This window comes from Semicossyphus pulcher, unplaced genomic scaffold, assembly GCF_022749685.1.
Source record: "Semicossyphus pulcher isolate SPU_LCO1_2020_fin unplaced genomic scaffold, fSemPul1.0.p SCAF_23, whole genome shotgun sequence".
Classification (NCBI taxonomy): domain Eukaryota; kingdom Metazoa; phylum Chordata; class Actinopteri; order Labriformes; family Labridae; genus Semicossyphus; species Semicossyphus pulcher.
In genome coordinates this window covers 3,602,681-3,626,969 of record NW_027211697.1, presented here as the reverse complement: position 1 = coordinate 3,626,969, position 24,289 = coordinate 3,602,681, and the positions used below count along the sequence as shown (strand labels likewise).

Genomic DNA, 24,289 nt, shown 5'->3' with positions numbered 1-24,289 from the left:
CAAAAATACATAACTTCAAAATAAAACATTTGGCACACTGGCAGTGTTCTAAAAACAAAAATATTTACATCTGCCAATTCTGGACATCAGCTACCATGTGTGCAGTAGGGCAGTATCCCATAGATATTTTCCCTTCTGCGTGTGCAGACCGTACAAAGTAATACTTTATATCTACGTGTTTGCTTCTCTGTCTGCATACTGCGTTCTTAGATAAAGCTATCGCCCCCTGGTTGTCCTCATATATCTTGACTGGTACATGCTGGTTACTAGCTTCGCAAGTGGATAGTGCCGCCGTTGGCTGTTTCCTACTCTTCCACGATATAACTGGACCATTGTCAGTTAAGCTGAAACAGTATCCAGTTGTGCTCCTCCTATCATTTTTATCGGCTGCCCAATCAGCATCACTATATCCCTCAAGCTGTAGGCTTTCCTCACATTTCTGGTAGTGTAGTTCTTGATCTATAGTACCCTTTAAGTACCTCAGTTGGTGTTTGTTGTCTGTTGCTTTGGCTCTGCTAGGTGTTAGTTTACTAACAACCCAGCTCAGGTCAGGTCTAATACATGTCATAATGTATATCAAACTACCTACTATCTCTCTATATCCTGTTGAGTCAATAACTTCTCCCTCACTTTCAAAGTTTAGCTTTTGCTCACATGGGGTGGATCTCGGTTTGCATTCGAACATTCCAAATTTCAGTAACATCTCTATGTGTCTCTCTTGAGTCATTTTGACCTCACCCTCACTCTGTTTAAAGTCGATACCCCGGAAGCGTTTAAGTGGACCCATATCCTTCATCTTAAACCTTCTCTTCAACATCTTTTTTACATCACTGATTAAGGTGTTGTTACTCGCCGCTATGATTAAGTAATCTACCCATACTAACAGAATCACTTTCTTATTCTCAGATTCTCTGCTGTAGGCACAATGATCAGCATCATTTTGTACAAAACCATTCTCTGAAAGGTGATCATGCAGTAACATGTTCCAGTTATGCCCGGACTGTTTTAAACCATACAATGACTTATTTAGTTTACACACTAAGTTCTCTCCTGCTCTTGACTTGATCTCAAAACCTTCCGGTTGTTCCATATATACCTCACAGTCCATCGGAGCATGGAGGTAAGCAGTCTTCACATCCATTTGGTGTAGGGTAAGACCCTCCTGTACAGCCACTTGCATTAATGCTCGGACAGAGGTCATGTTGACTGTCGGTGAAAAGGTCTTAGGTACATCATAAGCCACTCCGAAGAAATAATCTACATTTTCACTTTCGTCATTATTACACTCAGCTTTACACTGGTACTCCTTTAAGTATTCTGGAGCCTCTCTCTGTCTCGTAGGATACCTCCTTTCTCCCTGTTCTCTCTGAGTATTATCTGTCTGGGTCGGACCTGCCTCAGCAGTTTAGTCAACACTGGACTCTTTACTCTCCTTAGGCTGTCCCTGATCCTGGTTGTCTATCTTCTGTGGTGTATCTCCATAACTCTCCATGACGTCACCCATGTCACAATCTGTCTGAGTCTGGCTATCTGCGCTACCTTTGGTAATGAATTTTACCAGCCCATGTTTTAGGACTTTTCCTGTCTCAGGATAATACACGTTATATGATGGACTATATTTATTATATCCTACAAAGATCCCCTTTTCACACCTAGAATCCAGCTTCTTTTTATCCTGCTTTTATACGTAGCATTCAGAGCCAAATATCTTCATGTTAGATAGGTTAGGTGTTTTTCCTGTGAAAACACGGTAAGGTGTCTGCTCTAGCCGCTTACTGTAGCACCTGTTGCAGATTTGAGCTGCTGTCTGTACAGCGTATGTCCATAATTGCTTTGGGAGGTTACTCTCCAATAGCATGCATCGTGACATCTCGAATAAGGTTCTCCAACCTCTTTCGGCAGTTCCGTTCTGATGAGGTGAGTAGGGTGCACTCGTCTCGTGCCTTATCCCGTTACTCCTAAGTAAAGACTGGAACTCCTGCCCGGTAAACTCTGTTCCGTTATCAGACCTTATGCACTTATATTTCCATATGGAGCTACGTCTGCTATGAATTTTTCTGTAGCTTTTGTCGTGTCACTCTTTGCTTTGATAAAGTATGGAAAAATCATCCAAATGTAATCATCAGTAAATGCTATCGCATACCTGTATCCATCTTTATCTGCTGGTTCTATAGGACCGCATAGGTCTGTGTGTACTAGCTCTAGTACGGTTATAGCTTTGGCGTCTGCTTTGTGTAAACTTGCCCTGTGTGCATATTTCACAGTTTTGATTGGACTTATCATGTTTCCCTTTTATCGACATCCCTTCAACCACCTTTTCTAATTTTGTAGCATCATCAAAATTACAATGACCAAGTATCCTATGCCACGTTTGAATGTCATGACAACCATACATTTTCATCTTCTACTGTGCTAAGGTAATACAGCCTACCATACACATCCATTTTGAACTTACCTTCCTTGTGGACCAGCCAGTTATCACCGTCCCTGAAGCGGACCTCGGCTCCATTGGCTGTCGCTGATTTTACTGAAAAGATAATTTGTGGAAACGATGGGATGTAGAGTGCTTGCTTGAGCCTCGTTTTCACTTGTCGTCCCTCGCTGTCCAGCAAGTAGACTTGCCTCATCTTCGCCATCCCACTCACCTTGGTCCGGTCGGCAAGCTCGATCTTGTGGTCCTCGGGTCTGAAGCTCTTGTCCACTGTTTTGAACTTTGTGGCGTTGTTGATCATGTGTGTTGTGGTGGCGCCGCAGTCGACCATGAGACCCTTCTTGTTTCCTCTTTGTGTAGGGCAGTCACTCAACTTGAAGAAACAGAAAGATGTAGGCTCTGCCTCCGTCTCTCCATCAGCTTTCTTCACATGGTCACGGCCTCGTCCCATTTTCGTTCCTCTCTTCTTGTCTGGTATTCTTCAGGACATGTCCTGGCCATGTGTCCCTTTTTAGTGGATGCGTAACACTCGACAATCAGCCAGGTCCATTTACTTTCCTCTTTCTCTTCCTTGTGACCATGTTGCCCCGCTAGTCTTCATCACGTTGTCTTCTTCTACATTCACGTCACTCTTCCCATATTTTTCAGTACTCTCATAACTTCGCAGTTTTGTTTTAAACTCGCCGAACGTTACAATGTCATTTGTCTGGGTGATGTGCACAACGAATGGCTTGTATGAATCAGGTAGCCCCTTCACTACCATGTCTATCTGAAGCCCATCACTAATATGCTCGTCTGCTCTTCTCAATGACGTGAATATAGTCTCTGCTCGAATAATATAGTCAGTTTCATTGCTAGCCTTATGGAGCGAAGAAATTTCACAATACAAACTCACGACGCGGGGTTTGTCCTTTCCCGCATAGTGTTCGCGAAGAATCTCCAGTGCTCTTCTTCCATCACGTTTCGCGTCCCTCATTACTGTTACGACCCTGGCTCAGGGGAAGCAACATAGAGGAGTCAGAGGCTTTAAATCGATCACAATAATCTTTATTGTACAAAAAAACTATCTTTAAACAAAGGAAAAGGTGGCTGGGGCCATTGTCTGGTCCTGGCTGCTGGTTGAGAGAGGGAGAGGGAGGAGCTTGCTCAGGCCTTTTATAGACAGCTCTCAGGTGCAGGTGATCAGACGTTGATTGTATGGAGACCAGGCAGTGCCACACAGCAACACACAGAAGTATGGAGGTCAGGGAATGCCTCAGACAAATCAAAAAAGTGTTAGTTGGATACATAACATTAGCAATGACAAACTCTTGTTGTCTAGACATTGCACTAGCTCTGCATATGCCTCTCCGTTCTTTGCCTCATCTTCTGCGAGAGCTTCTTCGTCTTCGTCAGATATCTGCGGGTCCTCCAAGATAACTTCTCTGAGGCTACACAACTCCATGTGCGCGAGAAACCTTGTTTCCCAGAGTTCACCAAAGTGGTTAGCTAGCACCTTCTAATATGCTAATATTCACGGGAGAAAATATGACAGACTGCCATCGTCTCTTTGGTCTGGGAACTCACTGACCGTTTATTCTGCGCATGCTCACAATAGCATTCCAGTGCACGCAGGCACACACGTTCTAATATGACATCACTGAGTAGGCTATTTCACATGGCTTTGCCACTCATACTATCAAATATGCTTAACAGAGCCCCTGGGTGGTCACATAAAAATAAAAAATCTAGTTTGTGTGCTCGTTTGACTAAATCGCAAGCATGTTTTACTCATTATGTTTGCTCACTCTAATCAATTCAATTTCATATGATACTATTCAGATTCACTTTTTAATGCATTAAAGTTAAATAATACAAAATCAAATAAACATGATTCAAATTTAGTTTCAAGTGAAACATATTTCTGCCCTGTCCTGGTTTAATGAAACTTTGGGTAGTAAGTAGCCTGTGCGTGCAATTTAAGTAGTTCATACTTGCAAATGTTCAAATGAGCAAACATAAAGAGTTAAACGAGCGCACAAATTTAAAAAAAATAATGATGTGACAACGAGGCTCCATAAAGATGATCAAATGCGTGATCAAACTTTGTGCTCTTTGCGCATTAGTTTAGCGCCGCTGTTCTAAACCGCATTCCTCTTTACCATTTCACCTTCATATCATTGATATTATGTTTTTATCGTTGCATGTAGGCTGCACCCAATTCAACTGCTAACGTCAGATTATATCAACAAGAACATTCTTGTGCATTTAGCACTAATTTGCCGTGTTTCATGTTGTCATAGGACTTGCCAATTATCTGCAAATGTCATTCCAAAAGTAGTATAGTCCTGTGACGAATTTGTGTGTGTGTGTGTGTGTGTGTGTGTGTTAAATAAAAAATAAACATGAATGACATCCGTATATTCTTGTCACATTATGCCACGTTGTGAATCGAATTAAAAGTGAAGTAAGTTGCCATAAACACTGTTCTGCTCATCTGACAGAGATCATAAAAACAGCAGTAGGCTGTAACAACACAGATTATGCAGCTGTGCCACATGTCATATTTAATTGACGTTGCTTTTAAATGACGCCTCTGAAGCGAGGATGTCTCGTGTTGTTAAATGTCTGTTGCCTCGACTCCAAGAGGTGTAACAGAGTGGTAGAAAGCTACCACAGAAAGGGGGGGACACCAGAGCTGCTCCACCTTATGGAGAAAGCAGATAAGCAGGAGGAGAGGTTCCTTCAGTAGAGTCAGGACATGAATGCCTCTCTGATGCAGAGGATGGACAGGATGGAGACTGAGATGCATGCCTTCCTTGGGCTAATGGGCCGCATGGTGGCGGTGATGGAAGCCCAAGGCAGGCCAACATGATTGCCACGGTTAAAATCCATGTTCCATATAAAGCTTGTACATATATATAAAAGTTAGTTTCTAAATAAAAATGGAACAAGAGACCTATCTGTGATTCAGTGCATATTTAATCAATAGAGAAACAAATAATGACAATATTGATTGCTTTAACACAAAGAGAACAGGTTTGCAAAAGTGTGTAGCTTTGAGAAAGAAAAAATGTCACTCGTCCCTTCTGTTGAAGTATGTCATTAATGCAGCTCGGATGTCCGTCCACTCTGGAGCATCATGCTCAGGTCATGCCTGAACAGGAGGCTGAATGTTCACATGCTTGTCTGGGTGCTCCTCGCTGAAGTTATCGCCATGTTCCTACAAATGTTGTGAAGTACACAGCAGGCCAGTGGCATTTACTTGCTGAGCTGCAGCTTGCAGTCATTTCTTTTTAAGAGGCACCACCATCGTCCCTTTTGCCTCCCAAAAGCCATCTCCACGACTGATCTTGCGCTGCTCAGCCTGTAGTTGTAGGTGAGTTGTAGGGGTCAGTCTGTCAGTGTCTGAAACATGAGCCAATCTTACATTGGGTACATTGGGTACATTGGGTCACCGATCAGGTAATGTCCAATGTCACAGCCAGAGATGGTCACTTTGTTTTGCCCCAGCAACTCTCTGTCACTGAGGTCATCCCAAATATGAGAGTGTTTAAGAACTCTGGCGTTGTGTACACTCCCTGGAAAGCCAACACACGTCACAGAACATTCCCTTGCCATCCACAACAGCCTGTAGAACGACAGAATGTCAGCCTTTCTGGTTGTAATAGTCCCTGGGATACTCCTGGTGCTATTATTGGGATTTGGCTTCCAACTATTGCACCAACACTCTTTGGTACTCTCCAACGGTGAATAAAGAAAGTGGCCATCTCCACCAATTTCTCTGCATCAGGAAGTTTAATGTGTACAGGAAGTAGCACTCTGATGACTGTGTTGCAAAATTTCTGGACACAGTTGAACATAGTACTCAGGCCTACCCTAAAAAGATGGCTGATGGTCCGGTACTCACTGCCTGTGGCCAGCTTCCAAATGGCCATCCCAACCCGTTTGGGCACACAAACGGTAATTTGTGTTTCTTCTCCCCATGCCACTCCTGACCCGATCACAGATGTAATTGAAACACAATTGTGTCCAACCAGTGGTGAGATTGTGAATTTGCCCAGACAACAGGCAACCTCCTTGCCATCAGCATCAAGACTATCTATCCAGCCCTGAACTAGAACCTGGTTCGTGTTGGTGGAAAAGGGGTATAGTTGGAGTTAGTAGGTGCATATGTTGGGATTTCAGTGCCTGAGACATTAGTTCCTCAAAAAGTACAAGCAACCTTTGCTGCCTTCCAGCACACAATGACACCTCTCTCTACCAGGGCCTTTTGGCACAAGTACTAGAGAGTCATTTCTCAAAATACTATCGCTCCTGACTCTAGCTGTTGCACTTGGTTCTGGGATACCAGCAACTTGCTCTCCCTTACTTCAGAAAACACAGCAGATATCTCCAGCATAGTACCCCAAAACAGGTAGGAAGAGGCCCCTGTTTCCGTCCAGCCATTCTTCGCAGGGGCCTTACCATAGCAACCACAGTAGCTGGAGTTAGTAGGTGCATGTGTTACTGGGATTCCAGTGCCGAATGCTTTTCTTCCTCAAAATGTACCAAGCAACCTTTGCCGCTTTCCAGCACACAATGATACCTCTCATTACCAGGGCCTTTTTGCACAGGTACTAAAGAGTCTTTTCTCAAGACACCTTAGCTCTTGACTCTAGCCTAATGATTTACTTCCTGAAAAAGTACCAGGGACCTTTGCCATTGTCTGTCTCTATGTCTGTCTGTTTGTCTATGTGTCTGTCTGTTTGTCTATATGCCTGTCTATATGTCTGTCTGACTATATGTCTGTCTATCTGTCTGTCTGTGTGTCTGTATGTCTGTCTGTCTAAATGTCTGTCTTTATATATGTCTGTCTTTCTGTCTGTTGGTTTGCCAATATGTTTTTTTTAACCAAAGTTATCTCGAGACACTTTACAAAAAGAGCAGGTCTAGACCGTACTCTTTGTTATGCCATTTAAAGAGAGGCCCAACATGAATCACCATGAGTAGCACTTAGCAACATTTGGCACATTGGCAAGGAAAAACTTCCTTTTAACAGGCAGAAACCTCGAGCAGAACCAGACTCATGTTGAACAGCCATCTGCCTCGACTGGATGGGCCGAAATATGGGATACAAGGAGATGCAGGATAGAGACAGGCAAAGAGAGCAACAACAACATATGTCCTACATCAACAACAGGTAATACATACTTATGGTTACAATACCAACAATAGTGGTAGGTTAAAGATTAGCAAATAATAAATTAGCAAGAGAAGCATAGTAATGATAACAGGCTTATAATAATGAATTAGCAAGAACAGCATAGTGATGATAAAGGCCGTAGTAATAGTAATTGTAACAGTTGGAGTCAACAGGTCTACTATTAGCATTAGCAGCAACAATAATGATACTATGGGGGAGACTGATGTGAGTAGTTGTTGCAGTCGAGCAGGTCCACAGCTGCAGGTAGTCTGCAGCAACGATCCCCAGGAACCTACAAGACAGGAGAGCACAAGAACTCCCGGGAAGATATATGGTTAGTAACGTTAATGGGACAAGAAGATACAGAGTTAATGAGCTGCATTAATATAAATGAGAGAGAGAAAGAGAGAGAGAGAGGGAGAGAGACACACACAGAGAGACAGAGAGAGAGAGAGGAGCTCGGTGTGCCAGATCCCCCTTGCAGCCTACACCTATAGCAGCATAACTGAGATGGTCCAAGCCTGAGCCAGCCCTAACTATAAACTTTATCAAAGAGGAAGGTTTTAAGTCTACTCTTAAAAGAAGAGAGGATGTCTGCCTCCCGGACCTTGACTGGTTGATTGTTCCAGAGGAGGGGGGCCTGATAATTGAATGCTCTACCTCTCACACTACACTTGGAGACTTTAGGTACCACAAGCAGGCCTGCATCCTAGGAGCGCAATGTTCAAGAGGGGTAATATGGCACTATGAGCTCTTTAAGATATGATGGTGCCTGACCATTAAGAGCTTTGTAATTAAGAAGAAGGATTTTAAATTATATTCTAGATTTTACAGGAAGCCAGTGCAGAGAGGCTAATACAGGAGAGATGTGATCTCTCTTCCTAATTCTTGTCAGCACACATGCTGCAGCATTTTGTACCAGCTGAAGAGTTTTTAGTGACTTATTAGGGCAGCCTGATAATAACAAATTACAATAATCCAGCCTGGAATAACGAATAAATGTACTAGTTTTTCTGCATAATTTTGAGACAAGATGTGTCTGATTTTAGCTATGTTGCGGATGTGAAAGAAGGCTGTCCTTGATATTTGTTTTATGTGGGAGATGAAGGACATATCCTGAACAAATAGAACTCCCAGATTCCTAACAGTAGTTCTGGATGCTAGGCTGATGCCATCTAGGGCAGCTAAATCTTTAGAGAATGAATCTCTAAGGTGTTTGGAGCCCATCACAATAACTTCAGTTTTGTCTAAATCAATGACTCTATACATAGATGGACGACATGACAGCTCCCTGAAAGTGAAGCCAAAACATTTCGAGCGTCCCCTGCTGACTGGCAGCAGTATAGGTCATAAAGCCCGCCTGCTCCAAGGTAACAGGTGGGACATGGGTCAAACTATAAAATGAAAATACACGCCAAAAATGTTTTTCTCAAACATGATTTCTGTCATTATAGTTAGTTCTTATCATGCTGATTTACGTCCAAGTGTTCATTTTTCTGACAAGTTTAGTTTAAATGATGATTCACAGCTCTGGTGACAAATACGGCTCCTGCAGCCAATCAGTTCCGGGTGAGCAGAGTGGAGGACGAACGGCGATAGGAAACGTAACTAAAACAATCACTACAGTCATTGAAGTCTCTATACCTGTGAACGTCGACCTCAGACCAACACAAAGAAGCTGTTCTGCTGTTAAATACGCTGGCAAGTGGGATCCTTGCAGTTTTTCCGGTAAGTTAAGTGTGTGTTTTGGTTAGCGCAAGTGGCTACGGCGGCGCCACCCGCTGATCTCTACTGTGCAGACTCTGGCTCCATATGACATCACCATCGCAAGCTGGCAGCGCCTATCATGGGGGGTATTTTGGCATCCATTTCGTACAATGGGAGCAGATGGAGACGCATCGTCCATCTATGTATACAGTCTTTGGTCTAATTTAAGTAGCAGAAAGTTTCTAGTCATCCAGATCTTAATGTCCTTAAGGCATGCTTCTAGTTTAGATACCTGATTGGTTTCATCTGGCTTCATTGATAGATATAATTGAGTCTCATCTGCAGAACAATGAAAATTAATGGAGTGTTTCCTCATGATATCACCCAGAGGAAGCATATATAAAGTGAAAAGAATCGGTCCGAGCACAGAACCCTGTGGAACTCCATGGCTAACTTGGTGTGCAAAGAGGACACATCATGAACATGAACAAACTGAGATCAATGTGATAAATAAGATTTAAACCAACTTAATGCAGATCCTGTAATGCCAATTAAATGTTCTAGTCTCTGTAACAGGATGTGATGGTCTATCGTGTTGAAAGCAGCACTAAGATCTTACAGGACGAGTACAGAGATAAGTCTGTCTGTCTGTCTGAATCAATAAGTAGATCATTCGAAACTTGCACAAGGGCTGTCTCAGTGCTATGGTGGAATCTAAATCCTGACTGAAAGTCCTTAAATAAACTGTTGTTATGAAGAAAGTCACATAATTGATTAGCAACTGCTTTCTCGAGGATCTTTGAAATAAAAGGAAGGTTATATATAGGTCTATACTTATAGATAGTTATAGTTATATTATGTCTGTCTGTTTATATGTCTCTACTTTTGTCTTTCTGTGTGGTTGTCCATATGTCTATCTATATGTCTGTTTCTCTGTTTGTCTATATGTCTGTCTCCATATCTGTCTGTTTGTCTATGTGTCTGTCTATATGTCTGTGTTTCTGTCTGTCTGGTTGTCAATATGTTTGTCTATAAGTCTGCCTATATGTCTATATGTCTGTCTGTCTGTCTGTCTGTCAATATGTTTGTCTATATGCCTATCTATATGTCTGTCTCTCTGTTTGTCTCAATGTCTGTCTGGTTGTCATAATGTTTGTCTATATGTCTATCTATATGTCTGTTTCTCTGTTTGTCTATATGTCTGTCTGTCTGTCTGTCTGTTTCTCTGTTTGTCTATATGTCTGTCTATATGTCTGTGTTTCTGTCTGTCTGGTTGTCAATATGTTTGTCTACAAGTCTGCCTATATGTCTGTCTGTCTGGTTGTCAATATGTTTGTCTATATGTCTATCTATATGTCTGTCTGTCTCTCTGTCTGTCTACATGTCTGTCAGTCTGTTTGTCAATATGTTTGTCTATATGGGAAACATTCTACTTTCTATATGTCTGTTTGCATGTCTGTACGTTTGTCTATATGTCTGTCTTTCAACATGTCTGTTTTCCTATATGTCTCTGTTTATGTCTCTCTGTCCATATGTCTTTTTGCCTGTCTATTTGTATTTGTTTGACTTTCTATACGTCTGTCTGTTTTTCTATATGTGTGTCTATATGTGTGTCTATATATCTGTATGGTTGTCAATATGTTTATCTACATGTCTGTATCTCTGTTTTCTATATGTCTGTCTTTCTATACGTCTGTATGTCTGTATATCTGTCTGTATCTCTATCTGCCTGTCTATATGTTTGTCCATATGTCTGTCTGTATCTCTATCTGCCTGTCTATATGTTTGTCAATATGTCTGTCTTTATATATGTCTGTCTGTCTATATCCCAGCTAGCAGGGAACGTTCCCATAACATTGGCTGACATTGCCTACAAGTTCTAATTATGTTTGTAGGAAAATGTTTTAATCTAGTATTCAAAAAACGTTTCAAGGATGTTTATCATTTTAAATAATGTTCTCTCTGTCTATATGTTTGTCTGTTTTTGTAAATGTCTGTTTATAAGTCTGTTTGTTTTTGTACATGTCTCTCTATATATCTGTTTGCATGTCTGTACGTTTGTCTATATGTCTATCATTCTACATGTCTGTCTACTGTGTGTTTTTGTATGTGTCTCTGTTTTACTATATGTCTGTCTTTCTACATGTCTGTTTTTGTATATGTCTCTCTTGTCTGTTTTTCTATATGTCTCTCTGTCTATATGTCTGTCTGTTTTTGTACATGTCTGTCTATATATTTGTTTGTGTGTTTGTACGTTTGTCTATATGGTTGTCTTTCTACATGTCTGTTTTTCTATATGTCTCTCTGTCTATATATCTGTTTGCATGTCTGTACTTTTGTCTATATGTCTGTCTTTCTACATGTCTGTTTTCCTATATGTCTCTCTGTCTATATGTCTGTCTGTTTTTGTATATGTCTGTCTACTGTCTGTTTATGTATATGTCTTTCTATATGTCTGTTTGCATGTCTGTACGTTTGTCTATATGTCTGTCTTTCTACATGTCTGTTTTTCTATATGTCTCTCTGTCTATATGTCTCTGTTTTACTATATGTCTGTCTTTCTACATGTCTGTTTTTGTATATGTCTCTCTGTCTGTATGTCTGTCTGTTTGTTTTTGTATATGTCTCTCTGTCTATATGTCTGTCTGTTTTTTAATATTTCTGTCTATATGTCTGTACATTTGTCTATATGTCTGTCTTTCTACATGTCTGTTTTTCTATATGTCTCTCTGTCTATATGTCTGTCTGTTTTTGTATATGTCTGTCTATATGTCTGGTTGCATGTCTGTACGTTTGTCTATATGTTTGTCTTCCTGCATGTCTCTGTTTTTCTATATGTCTCTCTGTCTATGTGTCTGTCTGTTTTTCTATATGTCTCTCTGTCTACAGGTCTTTCTGTTTTTCTATATGTCTGATATGTCTGTCTGCATGTCTGTATGTTTGTCCATATGTCTGTCTTCCTACATGTCTGTTTTCTATATGTCTTTTAGTATCTGACCCCAGATGTGATTTACTTACAAGTGACTCCGGAATAATTTTGTGCAGGAATAGTAAAACAAATGGTATACGCCCCGTCTAAAATGGTGCATATGGTACTATAAACATGCCAATGAGAAGAGGACCATATCTAATGTGTTGATGAGTTAGGAGCCTTTTGGGTTGAAAGAAAAGGGGTCTTCGTCCTAATGTGAACCACTTGGTAAGAGAAACAAACACACACCCCGATCATATATAAGTGCATGTAGAAATGTGCTTCAGGGAGACACTATTTGGCTGAGGGTGTTCTCCCAGGTATTCATGAAGCCTGACTGATGCTGATTTTTTGTAAAAAACCTATGCTTATACAAACAAGTTGGTGTCAATGGAAGTTCTTTTCATCATCTGCGCATCATCGATGTCTGAGAAACAACAAGAAATGTATTTCCCCCCCTTCCAGACTACACAGAGTCGCTTATTGGTGTTCTAAATGACGGATAAGCCCTTGCTCCACCCCTCAAAATTTTAGCAAGGACTCCCAGTTTATACTGGCCATCGGAGGGTGAACATCCGGCCCAGACTCCCCTCAGAGTCAAAGATAAAGCACGCACACAAAGGCCCTTGCAGTATCCTCTCAAATCAACAAGCAAAATAAGTTTATCCTCTAGCAACCTAAATCTTCTCCTTCATTTTGAATAAGACTTTATGCTCTTTGAACAGGTTTTTTATCAGATTTATAAACGTCCTCTATTCGGCTCATAGGTTTTTTTATCAGATTTATAAACGTCCTCTATAAGGCTCATAGGTTTTTTTTATCAGATTTATAAACGTCCTTATAAGGCTCATAGGTTTTTTATCAGATTTATAAACGTCCTTATGAGGCTCATAGGTTTTTATCACTGAAGAGGCAAAAATGTCTCTCCTTATTAATTACTAAATCTCCTTTAACTCATCGTAACTTATATATGACTATATACTTGATAAGATGTCTATTCTATTTATCAATTACACAATAAGCAAATACATTACACAGCCTTCTCTCCCATCTTTTACAATGACATTCCACTCACACACACATACATTCACATTAGGACGAAGACCCCTTTTCTTTCAACCCAAAAGGCTCCTAACTCATCAACACATAAGATATGGTCCTCTTCTCATTGGCATTGTTTATAGTACCACATACATCATTTAGGACAGGGCATATACCATTTGTTTTACTACTCCTGCACAAAAACATTCCAGAGTCACTTGTAAGTAACTCACATCTCAGGTCAGATACTACATATGTCTATATGTCTGTTTGCATGTCTGTACGTTTTTCTATATGGCTGTCTTTCGACATGTCTGTTTTTCTATATGTCTGTTTGTCTATATGTCTGTCTGTTTTTCTATATGTCTCTCTGCCTGGTTGTCAATATGTTTATCTATATGTCTGTCTCTCTGTCTATATGTCTGTCTTTCTATATGTCTCTCTGTCTATATGTCGGTCTGTCTCTCTATATATCTGTTTGCATGTCTGTACGTTTGTCTATATGTCTGTCTTTCTACATGTCTGTCTACTGTGTGTTTTTGTAGATGTCTGTCTATATTTCTGTCTGCATATCTGTTTTTCTATATGTCTCTCTGCCTGTATGTCTGTCTGTTTTTGTATATGTCTGTCTATATATCTGTTTGTGTGTTTGTACGTTTGTCTATATGGCTGTCTTTCTACATGTCTGTTTTTCTATATGTCTCTCTTTCTATATATCTGTTTGCATGTCTGTATGTTTGTCTATATGTCTATCTTTCTACATTTCTGTTTTCCTATATGTCTCTCTGTCTATATGTCTGTCTGTTTTTGTATATGTCTGTGTGTTTATACGTCTGTCTGTTTTTCTATAGGTCTCTCTGTCTATATGTCTGTCTGTTTTTCTATATGTTTGTCGATATGTGTCTATATGTCTGTCTATCTGTCTGTCTGTCTATATGTCTGTATGTCTATATATCTGTCTTTCTATATGTTTGTCTGTTTTTCTCTAGGTCTCTCTGTCTATATGTCTGTTTTTCTATATGTCTCTCTGTCTATATGTCTGTCTGTTTTTCTTTATGTCTGTCTATATGTCTGTTTGCATGTCTGTACGTTTGTCTATATGTCTGTCTTTCTACATGTCTGTTTTTCTGTATGTCTCTCTGTCTATACCGGTATATCTGTCTGGTTGTCAATATGTCTATCTTTTTGTCTGTCTGTCTCCCTGTTTGTCTATATGTCTGTAAATATGTTTGTTTATATGTCTCTCTGTCTATACGTCTGTCTGTTTTTGTATATGTCTGTCTTTCTATGTGTGTCTGTCTGTTTATCTGTCCTTGTGTCTATATGTCTGTCTGTTTGACTATATGTCTGCCTGTCTATATGTCTGTATACATGTCTATATGTCTGTCTATATGTCTGTCTGCATGTCTGTCTGTTTGTCTATAAGTCTGTCTTTCTATATGTCTGTCTTTATGTCTGTCTATGCGTCTATATGTGTGGCCATGTGTCTGTCTGTTTGTCTATATGTCTCTCTGTCTATATGTCTGTCTGTTTTTTAATATTTCTGTCTATATGTCTGTACGTTTGTCTATATGGCTGTCTTTCGACATGTCTGTTTTTCTATATGTCTCTCTGTCTATATGTCTGTCTGTTTTTGTATATGTCTGTCTATATGTCTGGTTGCATGTTTATACGTTTGTCTATATGTCTGTCTTCCTACATGTCTCTGTTTTTCTATATGTCTCTCTGTCTATGTGTCTGTCTGTTTTTCTATATGTCTCTCTGTCTACATGTCTTTCTGTTTTTCTATATGTCTGATATGTCTGTCTGCATGTCTGTATGTTTGTCCATATGTCTGTCTTCCTACATGTCTGTTTTTCTATATGTCTTTTAGTATCTGACCCGAGATGTGATTTACTTACAAGTGACTCCGGAATGTTTTTGTGCAGGAATAGTAAAACAAATGGTATACGCCCCGTCTAAAATGATGCATATGGTACTATAAACATGCCAATGAGAAGAGGACCATATCTAATGTGTTGATGAGTTAGGAGCCTTTTGGGTTGAAAGAAAAGGGGTCTTCGTCCTAATGTGAACCACTTGGTAAGAGAAACAAACACACACCCCGATCATATATAAGTGCATGTAGAAATGTGCTTCGGGGAGACACTATTTGGCTGAGGGTGTTCTCCCAGGTATTCATGAAGCCTGACTGATGCTGATTTTTTGTAAAAAACCTATGCTTATACAAACAAGTTGGTGTCAATGGAAGTTCTTTTCATCATCTGCGCATCATCGATGTCTGAGAAACAACAAGAAATGTATTTCCCCCCCTTCGAGACTACACAGAGTCGCTTATTGGTGTTCTAAATGACAGATCAGCCCTTGCTCCGCCCCTCAAAATTTTAGCAAGGACTCCCAGTTTATACTGGCCATCGGAGGGTGAACATCCGGCCCAGACTCCCCTCAGAGTCAAAGATAAAGCACGCACACAAAGGCCCTTGCAGTATCCTCTCAAATCAACAAGCAAAATAAGTTTATCCTCTAGCAAACTAAATCTTCTCCTTCATTTTGAATAAGACTTTATGCTCTTTGAACAGACAAATTCTCTTCAAAATGCAGCCACACACATACACACAGGCAGAAAGAAAAAGAGAAAGAGAAAGAGAGAGATCATACACCAATCAATCAATCTGCTTATCTTATCAGAATTTGTTTTCCAGCTCTGATGGTGTTTAGCAGGAGATTTTAATTTAATTTTTAATGATCAAATTTATAAAACGTCCTCTATTAGGCTCATAGGTTTTTTTATCAGATTTATAAACGTCCTCTATTCGGCTCATAGGTTTTTTTATCAGATTTATAAACGTCCTCTATAAGGCTCATAGGTTTTTTATCAGATTTATAAACGTCCTTATAAGGCTCATAGGTTTTTTATCAGATTTATAAACGTCCTTATGAGGCTCATAGGTTTTTATCACTGAAGAGGCAAAAATGTCTCTCCTTATTAATTACTAAATCTCCTTTAACTCATCGTAACTTATATATGACTACTTGATAAGATGTCTATTCTATTTATCAATTACACAATAAGCAAATACATTACACAGCCTTCTCTCCCATCTTTTACAATGACATTCCACTCACACACACATACATTCACAGTAGGACGAAGACCCCTTTTCTTTCAACCCAAAAGGCTCCTAACTCATCAACACATAAGATATGGTCTTCTTCTCATTGGCATTGTTTATAGTACCACATACATCATTTAGGACAGGGCATATACCATTTGTTTTACTACTCCTGCACAAAAACATTCCAGAGTCACTTGTAAGTAACTTGTAGTAAAATATGTCTATATGTCTGTTTGCATGTCTATACGTTTGTCTATATGTCTGTCTTTCTACATGTCTGTTTTTCTATTTGTCTCTCTATCTATATGTCTGTCTGTTTTTCTATATGTCTCTCTGCCTGGTTGTCAATATGTTTATCTATACGTCTGTCTCTCTGTCTATATGTCTGTCTTTCTATATGTCTCTCTGTCTATATGTCGGTCTGTCTCTCTATATATCTGTTTGCATGTCTGTACGTTTGTCTATATGTCTGTCTTTCTACATGTCTGTCTACTGTCTGTTTTTGTATATGTCTGTCTATATTTCTGTCTGCATATCTGTTTTTCTATATGTCTCTCTGCCTGTATGTCTGTCTGTTTTTGTATATGTCTGTCTATATATCTATTTGTGTGTTTGTACGTTTGTCTATATGGCTGTCTTTCTACATGTCTGTTTTTCTATATGTCTCTCTTTCTATATATCTGTTTGCATGTCTGTATGTTTGTCTATATGTCTATCTTTCTACATTTCTGTTTTCCTATATGTCTCTCTGTCTATATGTCTGTCTGTTTTTGTATATGTCTGTATGTTTATACGTCTGTCTGTTTTTCTATAGGTCTCTCTGTCTATATGTCTGTCTGTTTTTCTATATGTTTGTCGATATGTGTCTATATGTCTGTCTATCTGTCTGTCTTTCTATATGTCTGTCTGTTTTTCTCTAGGTCTCTCTGTCTATATGTCTGTTTTTCTCTATGTCTCTCTGTCTATATGTCTGTCTGTTTTTCTTTATGTCTGTCTATATGTCTGTTTGCATGTCTGTACGTTTGTCTATATGTCTGTCTTTCTACATGTCTGTTTTTCTGTATGTCTCTCTGTCTATACCGGTATGTCTGTCTGGTTGTAAATATGTCTATCTTTTTGTCTGTCTGTCTCCCTGTTTGTCTATATGTTTGTTTATATGTCTCTCTGTCTATACGTCTGTCTGTTTTTGTATATGTCTGTCTTTCTATGTGTGTCTGTCTGTTTATCTGTCCTTGTGTCTATATGTCTGTCTGTTTGACTATATGTCTGCCTGTCTATATGTCTGTATACATGTCTATATGTCTGTCTATATGTCTGTCTGCATGTCTGTCTGTTTGTCTATAAGTCTGTCTTTATGTCTGTCTATGCGTCTATATGTGTGGCCATGTGTCTGTCTGTTTGTCTATATGTCTCTCTGTCTACATGTCTTTCTGTTTTTCTATATGTCTGATATGTCTGTCTGCATGTCTGTATGTTTGTCCATATGTCTGTCTTCCTACATGTCTGTTTTTCTATATGTCTTTTAGTATCTGACCCGAGATGTGATTTACTTACAAGTGACTCCGGAATGTTTTTGTGCAGGAATAGTAAAACAAATGGTATACGCCCCGTCTAAAATGATGCATATGGTACTATAAACATGCCAATGAGAAGAGGACCATATCTAATGTGTTGATGAGTTAGGAGCCTTTTGGGTTGAAAGAAAAGGGGTCTTCGTCCTAATGTGAACCACTTGGTAAGAGAAACAAACACACACCCCGATCATATATAAGTGCATGTAGAAATGTGCTTCGGGGAGACACTATTTGGCTGAGGGTGTTCTCCCAGGTATTCATGAAGCCTGACTGATGCTGATTTTTTGTAAAAAACCTATGCTTATACAAACAAGTTGGTGTCAATGGAAGTTCTTTTCATCATCTGCGCATCATCGATGTCTGAGAAACAACAAGAAATGTATTTCCCCCCCTTCCAGACTACACAGAGTCGCTTATTGGTGTTCTAAATGACGGATCAGCCCTTACTCCGCCCCTCAAAATTTTAGCAAGGACTCCCAGTTTATACTGGCCATCGGAGGGTGAACATCCGGCCCAGACTCCCCTCAGAGTCAAAGATAAAGCACGCACACAAAGGCCCTTGCAGTATCCTCTCAATCAACAAGCAAAATAAGTTTATCCTCTAGCAAACTAAATCTTCTCCTTCATTTTGAATAAGACTTTATGCTCTTTGAACAGACAAATTCTCTTCAAAATGCAGCCACACACATACACACAGGCAGAAAGAAAAAGAGAAAGAGAAAGAGAGAGACCATACACCAATCAATCAATCTGCTTATCTTATCAGAATTTGTTTTCCAGCTCTGATGGTGTTTAGCAGGAGATTTTAATTTAATTTTTAATGATCAAATTTATCAAACGTCCTCTATTAGGCTCATAGGTTTTTTATCAGATTTATAAACGTCCTCTATTCAGCTCATAGGTTTTTTATCAGATTTATAAACGTCCTCTATAAGGCTCATAGGTTTTTTATCAGATTTATAAACGTCCTTATAAGGCTCATAGGTTTTTTATCAGATTTATAAACGTCCTTATAAGGCTCATAGGTTTTTTATCAGATTTATAAAGGTCCTCTATTAGGCTCATAGGTTTTTTATCAGATTTATAAACGTCCTCTATTCGGCTCATAGGTTTTTTATCAGATTTATAAACGTCCTCTATTCGGCTCATAGGTTTTTTTATCAGATTTATAAACGTCCTCTATAAGGCTCATAGGTTTTTTATCAGATTTATAAACGTCCTTATGAGGCTCATAGGTTTTTATCACTGAAGAGGCAAAAATGTCTCTCCTTATTAATTACTAAATCTCCTTTAACTCATCGTAACTTATATATGACTACTTGATAAGATGTCTATTCTATTTATCAATTACACAATAAGCAAATACATTACACAGCCTTCTCTCCCATCTTTTACAATGACATTCCACTCACACACACATACATTCACATTAGGACGAAGACCCCTTTTCTTTCAACCCAAAAGGCTCCTAACTCATCAACACATAAGATATGGTCCTCTTCTCATTGGCATTGTTTATAGTACCACATACATCATTTAGGACAGGGCAAATACCATTTGTTTTACTACTCCTGCACAAAAACATTCCAGAGTCACTTGTAAGTAACTCACATCTCAGGTCAGATACTACATATGTCTATATGTCTGTTTGCATGTCTATACGTTTGTCTATATGTCTGTCTTTCTACATGTCTGTTTTTCTATTTGTCTCTCTATCTATATGTCTGTCTGTTTTTCTATATGTCTCTCTGCCTGGTTGTCAATATGTTTATCTATATGTCTGTCTCTCTGTCTATATGTCTGTCTTTCTATATGTCTCTCTGTCTATATGTCGGTCTGTCTCTCTATATATCTGTTTGCATGTCTGTACGTTTGTCTATTTGTCTGTCTTTCTACATGTCTGTTTTTCTGTATGTCTCTCTGTCTATACCGGTATGTCTGTCTGGTTGTCAATATGTCTATCTTTTTGTCTGTCTGTCTCCCTGTTTGTCTATATGTCTGTAAATATGTTTGTTTATATGTCTCTCTGTCTATACGTCTGTCTGTTTTTGTATATGTCTGTCTTTCTATGTGTGTCTGTCTGTTTATCTGTCCTTGTGTCTATATGTCTGTCTGTTTGACTATATGTATGTCTGTATGCATGCACCGATCATAAAACACACTTTTTCACCTACCTTTCCATAAAAATTAAAATAAATAATCGTTGTGCGGAGTTGTGCGCGCTGCCACTGCTGTATCCATCATGTACGCTCAACCCTGGGTCAGTTGGCTAAATCATGCGCAATTAAATTAAGTTTTCCAAAATAGTGACAAACAAATATGTGCTGACTGCAAACTACTTGCTGATATTTGGTTACTTTTCCAATGTATTGGTTGAAAATCATGCACTGTTCACGGTAGGACGCATGCAATAAAGCACTCATCTCCTTTCTTTAAATAAAACTACATCGCAAACCCGATGTTTATACTGTATGTCTCTCTATATGTCTGTCTGTCTATACTGTATGTCTCTCTATATGTCTGTTTGTCTATATTTCTGTCTGTTTGTCTCGGTCTGTCTATATGTCTTCCTGTCTGTTTGTCCGTCTTTCTTTGTCTGTCTATATTTCTGTCTTTCTATGTGTTTCTGTCTGTTTGTCTACATGGCTATATGTCTGTTTGTTTGTTTGTCTATATGTCTCTCTGTTTGTCTTTCTGTTTCTCTATAGACTTAGACTTAGACTCAACTTTATTGATCCCTTTGGGATGACTCCCTCTGGGAAATTCAGTCTCCAGCAGCTTATACAGTACAATACAATAGGAAAGAATCAGCACACAGAGGGTAAAAAATAAAGATCAAAATATATATATCTATCAATATATATATATATATATATATATATATATATATAAAAAAGTACAAAATTAGATAACAAAATATATAAAATATGCACTCTTAGAAAATGTACAAGTAAACAGTGGGTAATAGTTCAATTAAACTAAATTAGGTTATTGCACTGTGGTATTAGGTTATTGCACTGTGGTGAGAGATTATTGCACATTGACAGATTTTTATTGCACATATGACCCTTTGAGAAATAAATAAATATTACTATTGAATAAAAGAAGTTAACTACTATTAACTTTGTGAGGTGAATTAGTGGCTACCGCTTGTGAGAGAGTCTGTCCCTGTTACCTCCTCCCCCTAAGTGAGGAGTTGTACAGCCTGATGGCATGAGGGACAAAGGAGTTCTTCAGTCGGTTAGTCCTGCACTTTGGAAGGAGCAGTCTCTCACTGAACAGGCTCCTCTGGTTGCTGATGACGGTGTGCAGAGGGTGGCTGGCATTGTCCATAATGTCCAACAGTTTGTTTAGTGTCCTTGTCTCTGCCACCGTCACCAGAGGGTCCAGCTTCATGCCGATCACAGAGCCGGCTCGCCTGATCAGTTTATCCAGTCTGGATGTGTCCTTCTTGGATGTGCTGCCTCCCCAGCACACTACAGTGTAAAAGAGGACACTGGCAACCACAGACTGGTAAAACATCCGCAGCAGTTTGCTGCAGATGTTAAAAGACCGCAGTCTCCTTAGGAAGTACATCCTGCCTTGTGTCTTCCCGTACAGGTGGCTGGTGTGTGTTGACCAGTCCAGTTTGTTGTCCAGACACAGCCCGAGGTATTTGTAGGAGTCCACACTCTCCACCTCAGCTCCCTCTAGTAGGACTGGTCTCGGCTTCGGTCTGGACCTCCCAAAGTCTATGACCAGCTCCTTTGTCTTAGAGGTGTTGAGCTCTAGGTGGTTTGTGCGGCACCAAGCAGCAAAGTCCCCCACCAGACTCCGATACTCCTCCTCTCTGTCGTCCCTGATGCATCCAACGATGGCTGTGTCATCGGCGTACTTCTGTATGTGACACAGCTCTGAGTTGTGACAGAAGTCCGAGGTGTACAGGGTGAAGAGAAGAGGGGCCAGCACTGTGCCCTGGGGGGCTCCAGTGCTGCTGACCACAGTGTCAGACGTGGTGTCCTTCAGCCTGACGTACTGTGGCCTGTCGGTGAGGTAGTTGGATATCCAGGCCACCAGGTGGGGGTCCACTCCCATCCGGTTCAATTTATCCCGAAGCATAGGGGGGTGAATGGTATTGAAGGCGCTGGAGAAGTCCAAGAAGAGAATCCTCGCTGTGCCTCTCCCCTTATCCAGATGGGAGTGGACTCGGTGTAGTAGGTAGAGGATGGCATCCTCCACACCAACACCTGGCTGGTAGGCGAACTGCAGGCTGTCCTGGGCGTGCTGCACCTGGGGTCTGAGGAGGCTGAGGAAGAGCCGCTCCAACGTCTTCATCAGGTGTGAAGTGAGTGCCACCGGCCGGAAATCATTCAGCTCACTGGGCCGGTTCTTTTTAGGAACCGGGACAATGCAGGATGTCTTCCAGAGGGTGGGCACTCTCCCTAGCTGCAGGCTGAGGTTGAAGATCCATTGTAGTGGTTCCCCCAGTTCTGCAGCGCAGGTCTTCAGAAGTCTTGGACACACCTTGTCCGGGCCTGCTGCTTTCCTGGGTCGGAGCTTCCTCAGCTGTCCTCTGACCTGGTCTGTGGTGATGTGAGGTGGAGATTGTGTTGAGGAGGGGGAGGAGGAGGGAGGTGCTGTGGTGTCTGGGGGGAGGTGTGTTGTGGGAAGAAGGAGAGATGGCTGCAGTGCGGGTGGGGGTGGGGGGGGCATGGGCTGGTTGAACCTGTTGAAAAAGTCATTCAGTTCGTTCGCCCTCTCCACTGTCCCCCCCACGGCTCTGGTCTTTGTGTTGTGACCTGTGATGGTCCTCACACCTTCCCAGACCTCCCTCATGTTGTTCTCCTTCAGCTTCTGCTCCACCTTTCTCCTGTAGCTGTCCTTAGCTTCCCACACACGGTGTTTCACCTCCTGCTGTGCTGCCTTCATGGCCTCCCTGTCTCTGCTCCTGAAGGCAGCCTTCTTCATGTTGAGCACAGCTTTGACTTCCCGCGTTACCCATGGCTTGTTATTAGGGTAACAGCGGACAGTCTTAACAGGGGAGACCACGTCTGCACAGAAGTTCAGGTAATCTGTCAGACAGTGTGTCAGCCCCTCGATGTCCTCATCATGCTGGTTGATCAGCACATCCCAGTCTGTGGTGTTGTAACAGTCTCTCAGGGCACTTTCCATCTCAGGGGACCATCTCCTGCTGGAGCGAGTTGTTACCGGCTGCTTTCGGACCAGGGGGGTGTACAGTGGCTGTAGGTGAACCAGGTTGTGATCAGACTTCCCCAGTGGGGGGAGGGGTGTGACTCTGTATGCATCCCTCACATTAGCATACAGCAGATCAATTGTCCTGTTGTTCCTTGTAGGACAGTCAACAACCTGGTGGAAAACAGCCAAAGTAGAGTCCAAAGTTGTATGGTTGAAGTCCCCAGAAATGATCATGAAAGCCTCGGGGTGCTGTGTCTGCAGCCTCGCTGTGACAGAGTGGATTTTCTCACAGGCAGTGGCTGCGTCCGCTCTCGGAGGGATGTAAACACAGATGGTGATCATGTGACTGAACTCCCTCGGCAGATAATATGGCCGCAAGCTAACAGCTAGCAGCTCGAGGTCCCGGCAACACCACACCGTCTTCACAGAGATATGTCCTGGGTTACACCAGCGGTTGTTCACATACATGATGAGTCCCCCACCTTTGCTTTTCCCGCTCGCTTTCGTGTCTCTGTCAGCTCTCACAGCAGTGAATCCCAGCAGGTCCACGTTAGCATCCGGTACGAGGTGGTTTAGCCATGTCTCCGTGAAGATGAGCAAGCTGCTCTCCCTGTAGATCCGCTGGTTGTTCAGTGCGGACAGCTCGTCGATCTTGTTCGGCAGCGAGTTCACGTTCCCCATGATTACGGAGGGAATCGTCGGTTTGTAGCGCCTCCGGTTGTCCGCTAGCTTAGCCTTTAGCTTAGCCCCGGCTTTGCAGCCCCTGGTTCTCCTCCTCAGCTCCGCCGGGATGGGGTGTCGTGTCCCGGCTCGTCCCTTTGTTCGTAGAGCCAGCATTTCCTCTCTCGAATAAGTGAGAAAACTGGCTCCTGGTCGCATATTAAAGTTAAAAATATCCATGGGATAAATAAAAAAAGCACACAATCTCTTCGCAAGAAGAGCAGAAAGTGAAAAGAGCGATTAAAAGAGTTAAAAGAGCTAAATAACTGAAGAGCTACTGGAGAGGCAGCCGTCTCCCACAGCGCTCAACTACTATTCTATATGTCTGTCTCTCTGTTTGTGAACATGTTGTGTCTACATGTCTACATGTCTATATGTTTGTTTGTTTAT

The 24,289-nt window shown here is 41.0% G+C and overlaps 2 protein-coding genes across 2 annotated transcripts; both read left to right on the top strand.

Annotated features, from left to right (window-relative positions):
* The first annotated feature begins 5,171 nt into the window (after positions 1-5,171).
* Positions 5,172-11,185, top strand: LOC138603201 (uncharacterized). The gene is made up of 5 exons (XM_069674905.1): positions 5,172-5,271; positions 6,266-6,373; positions 7,059-7,236; positions 10,339-10,744; positions 11,135-11,185. Exons 1-5 carry the CDS (start codon positions 5,172-5,174, stop codon positions 11,183-11,185), a joined length of 843 nt encoding a protein of 280 aa, XP_069531006.1.
* Positions 11,186-11,646: 461 nt separating this feature from the next.
* Positions 11,647-18,596, top strand: LOC138603200 (ATP synthase subunit a-like). The gene is given in 8 exon segments (XM_069674904.1): positions 11,647-11,785; positions 12,008-12,124; positions 13,658-13,838; positions 14,166-14,189; positions 14,304-14,432; positions 14,685-14,785; positions 14,902-15,015; positions 18,403-18,596. Coding segments are annotated over 8 exon segments (999 nt in total).
* The last annotated feature ends 5,693 nt before the right edge of the window (positions 18,597-24,289 follow it).

What these genes read in the sequence shown, in the direction of transcription:
- LOC138603201 (XM_069674905.1), top strand. Translation starts at nt 5,172, where the DNA reads ATGAATGCCTCTCTGATGCAGAGGATGGACAGGATGGAGACTGAGATG. An exon ending in GGCGGTGATGGAAGCCCAAG is followed by an intron (nt 5,272 to 6,265) that starts GCAGGCCAACAT and finishes TTCTGGACACAG; the next exon opens with TTGAACATAGTACTCAGGCC. An exon ending in GTGTGTCTGTATGTCTGTCT is followed by an intron (nt 7,237 to 10,338) that starts GTCTAAATGTCT and finishes TTTGTCTATAAG; the next exon opens with TCTGCCTATATGTCTATATG.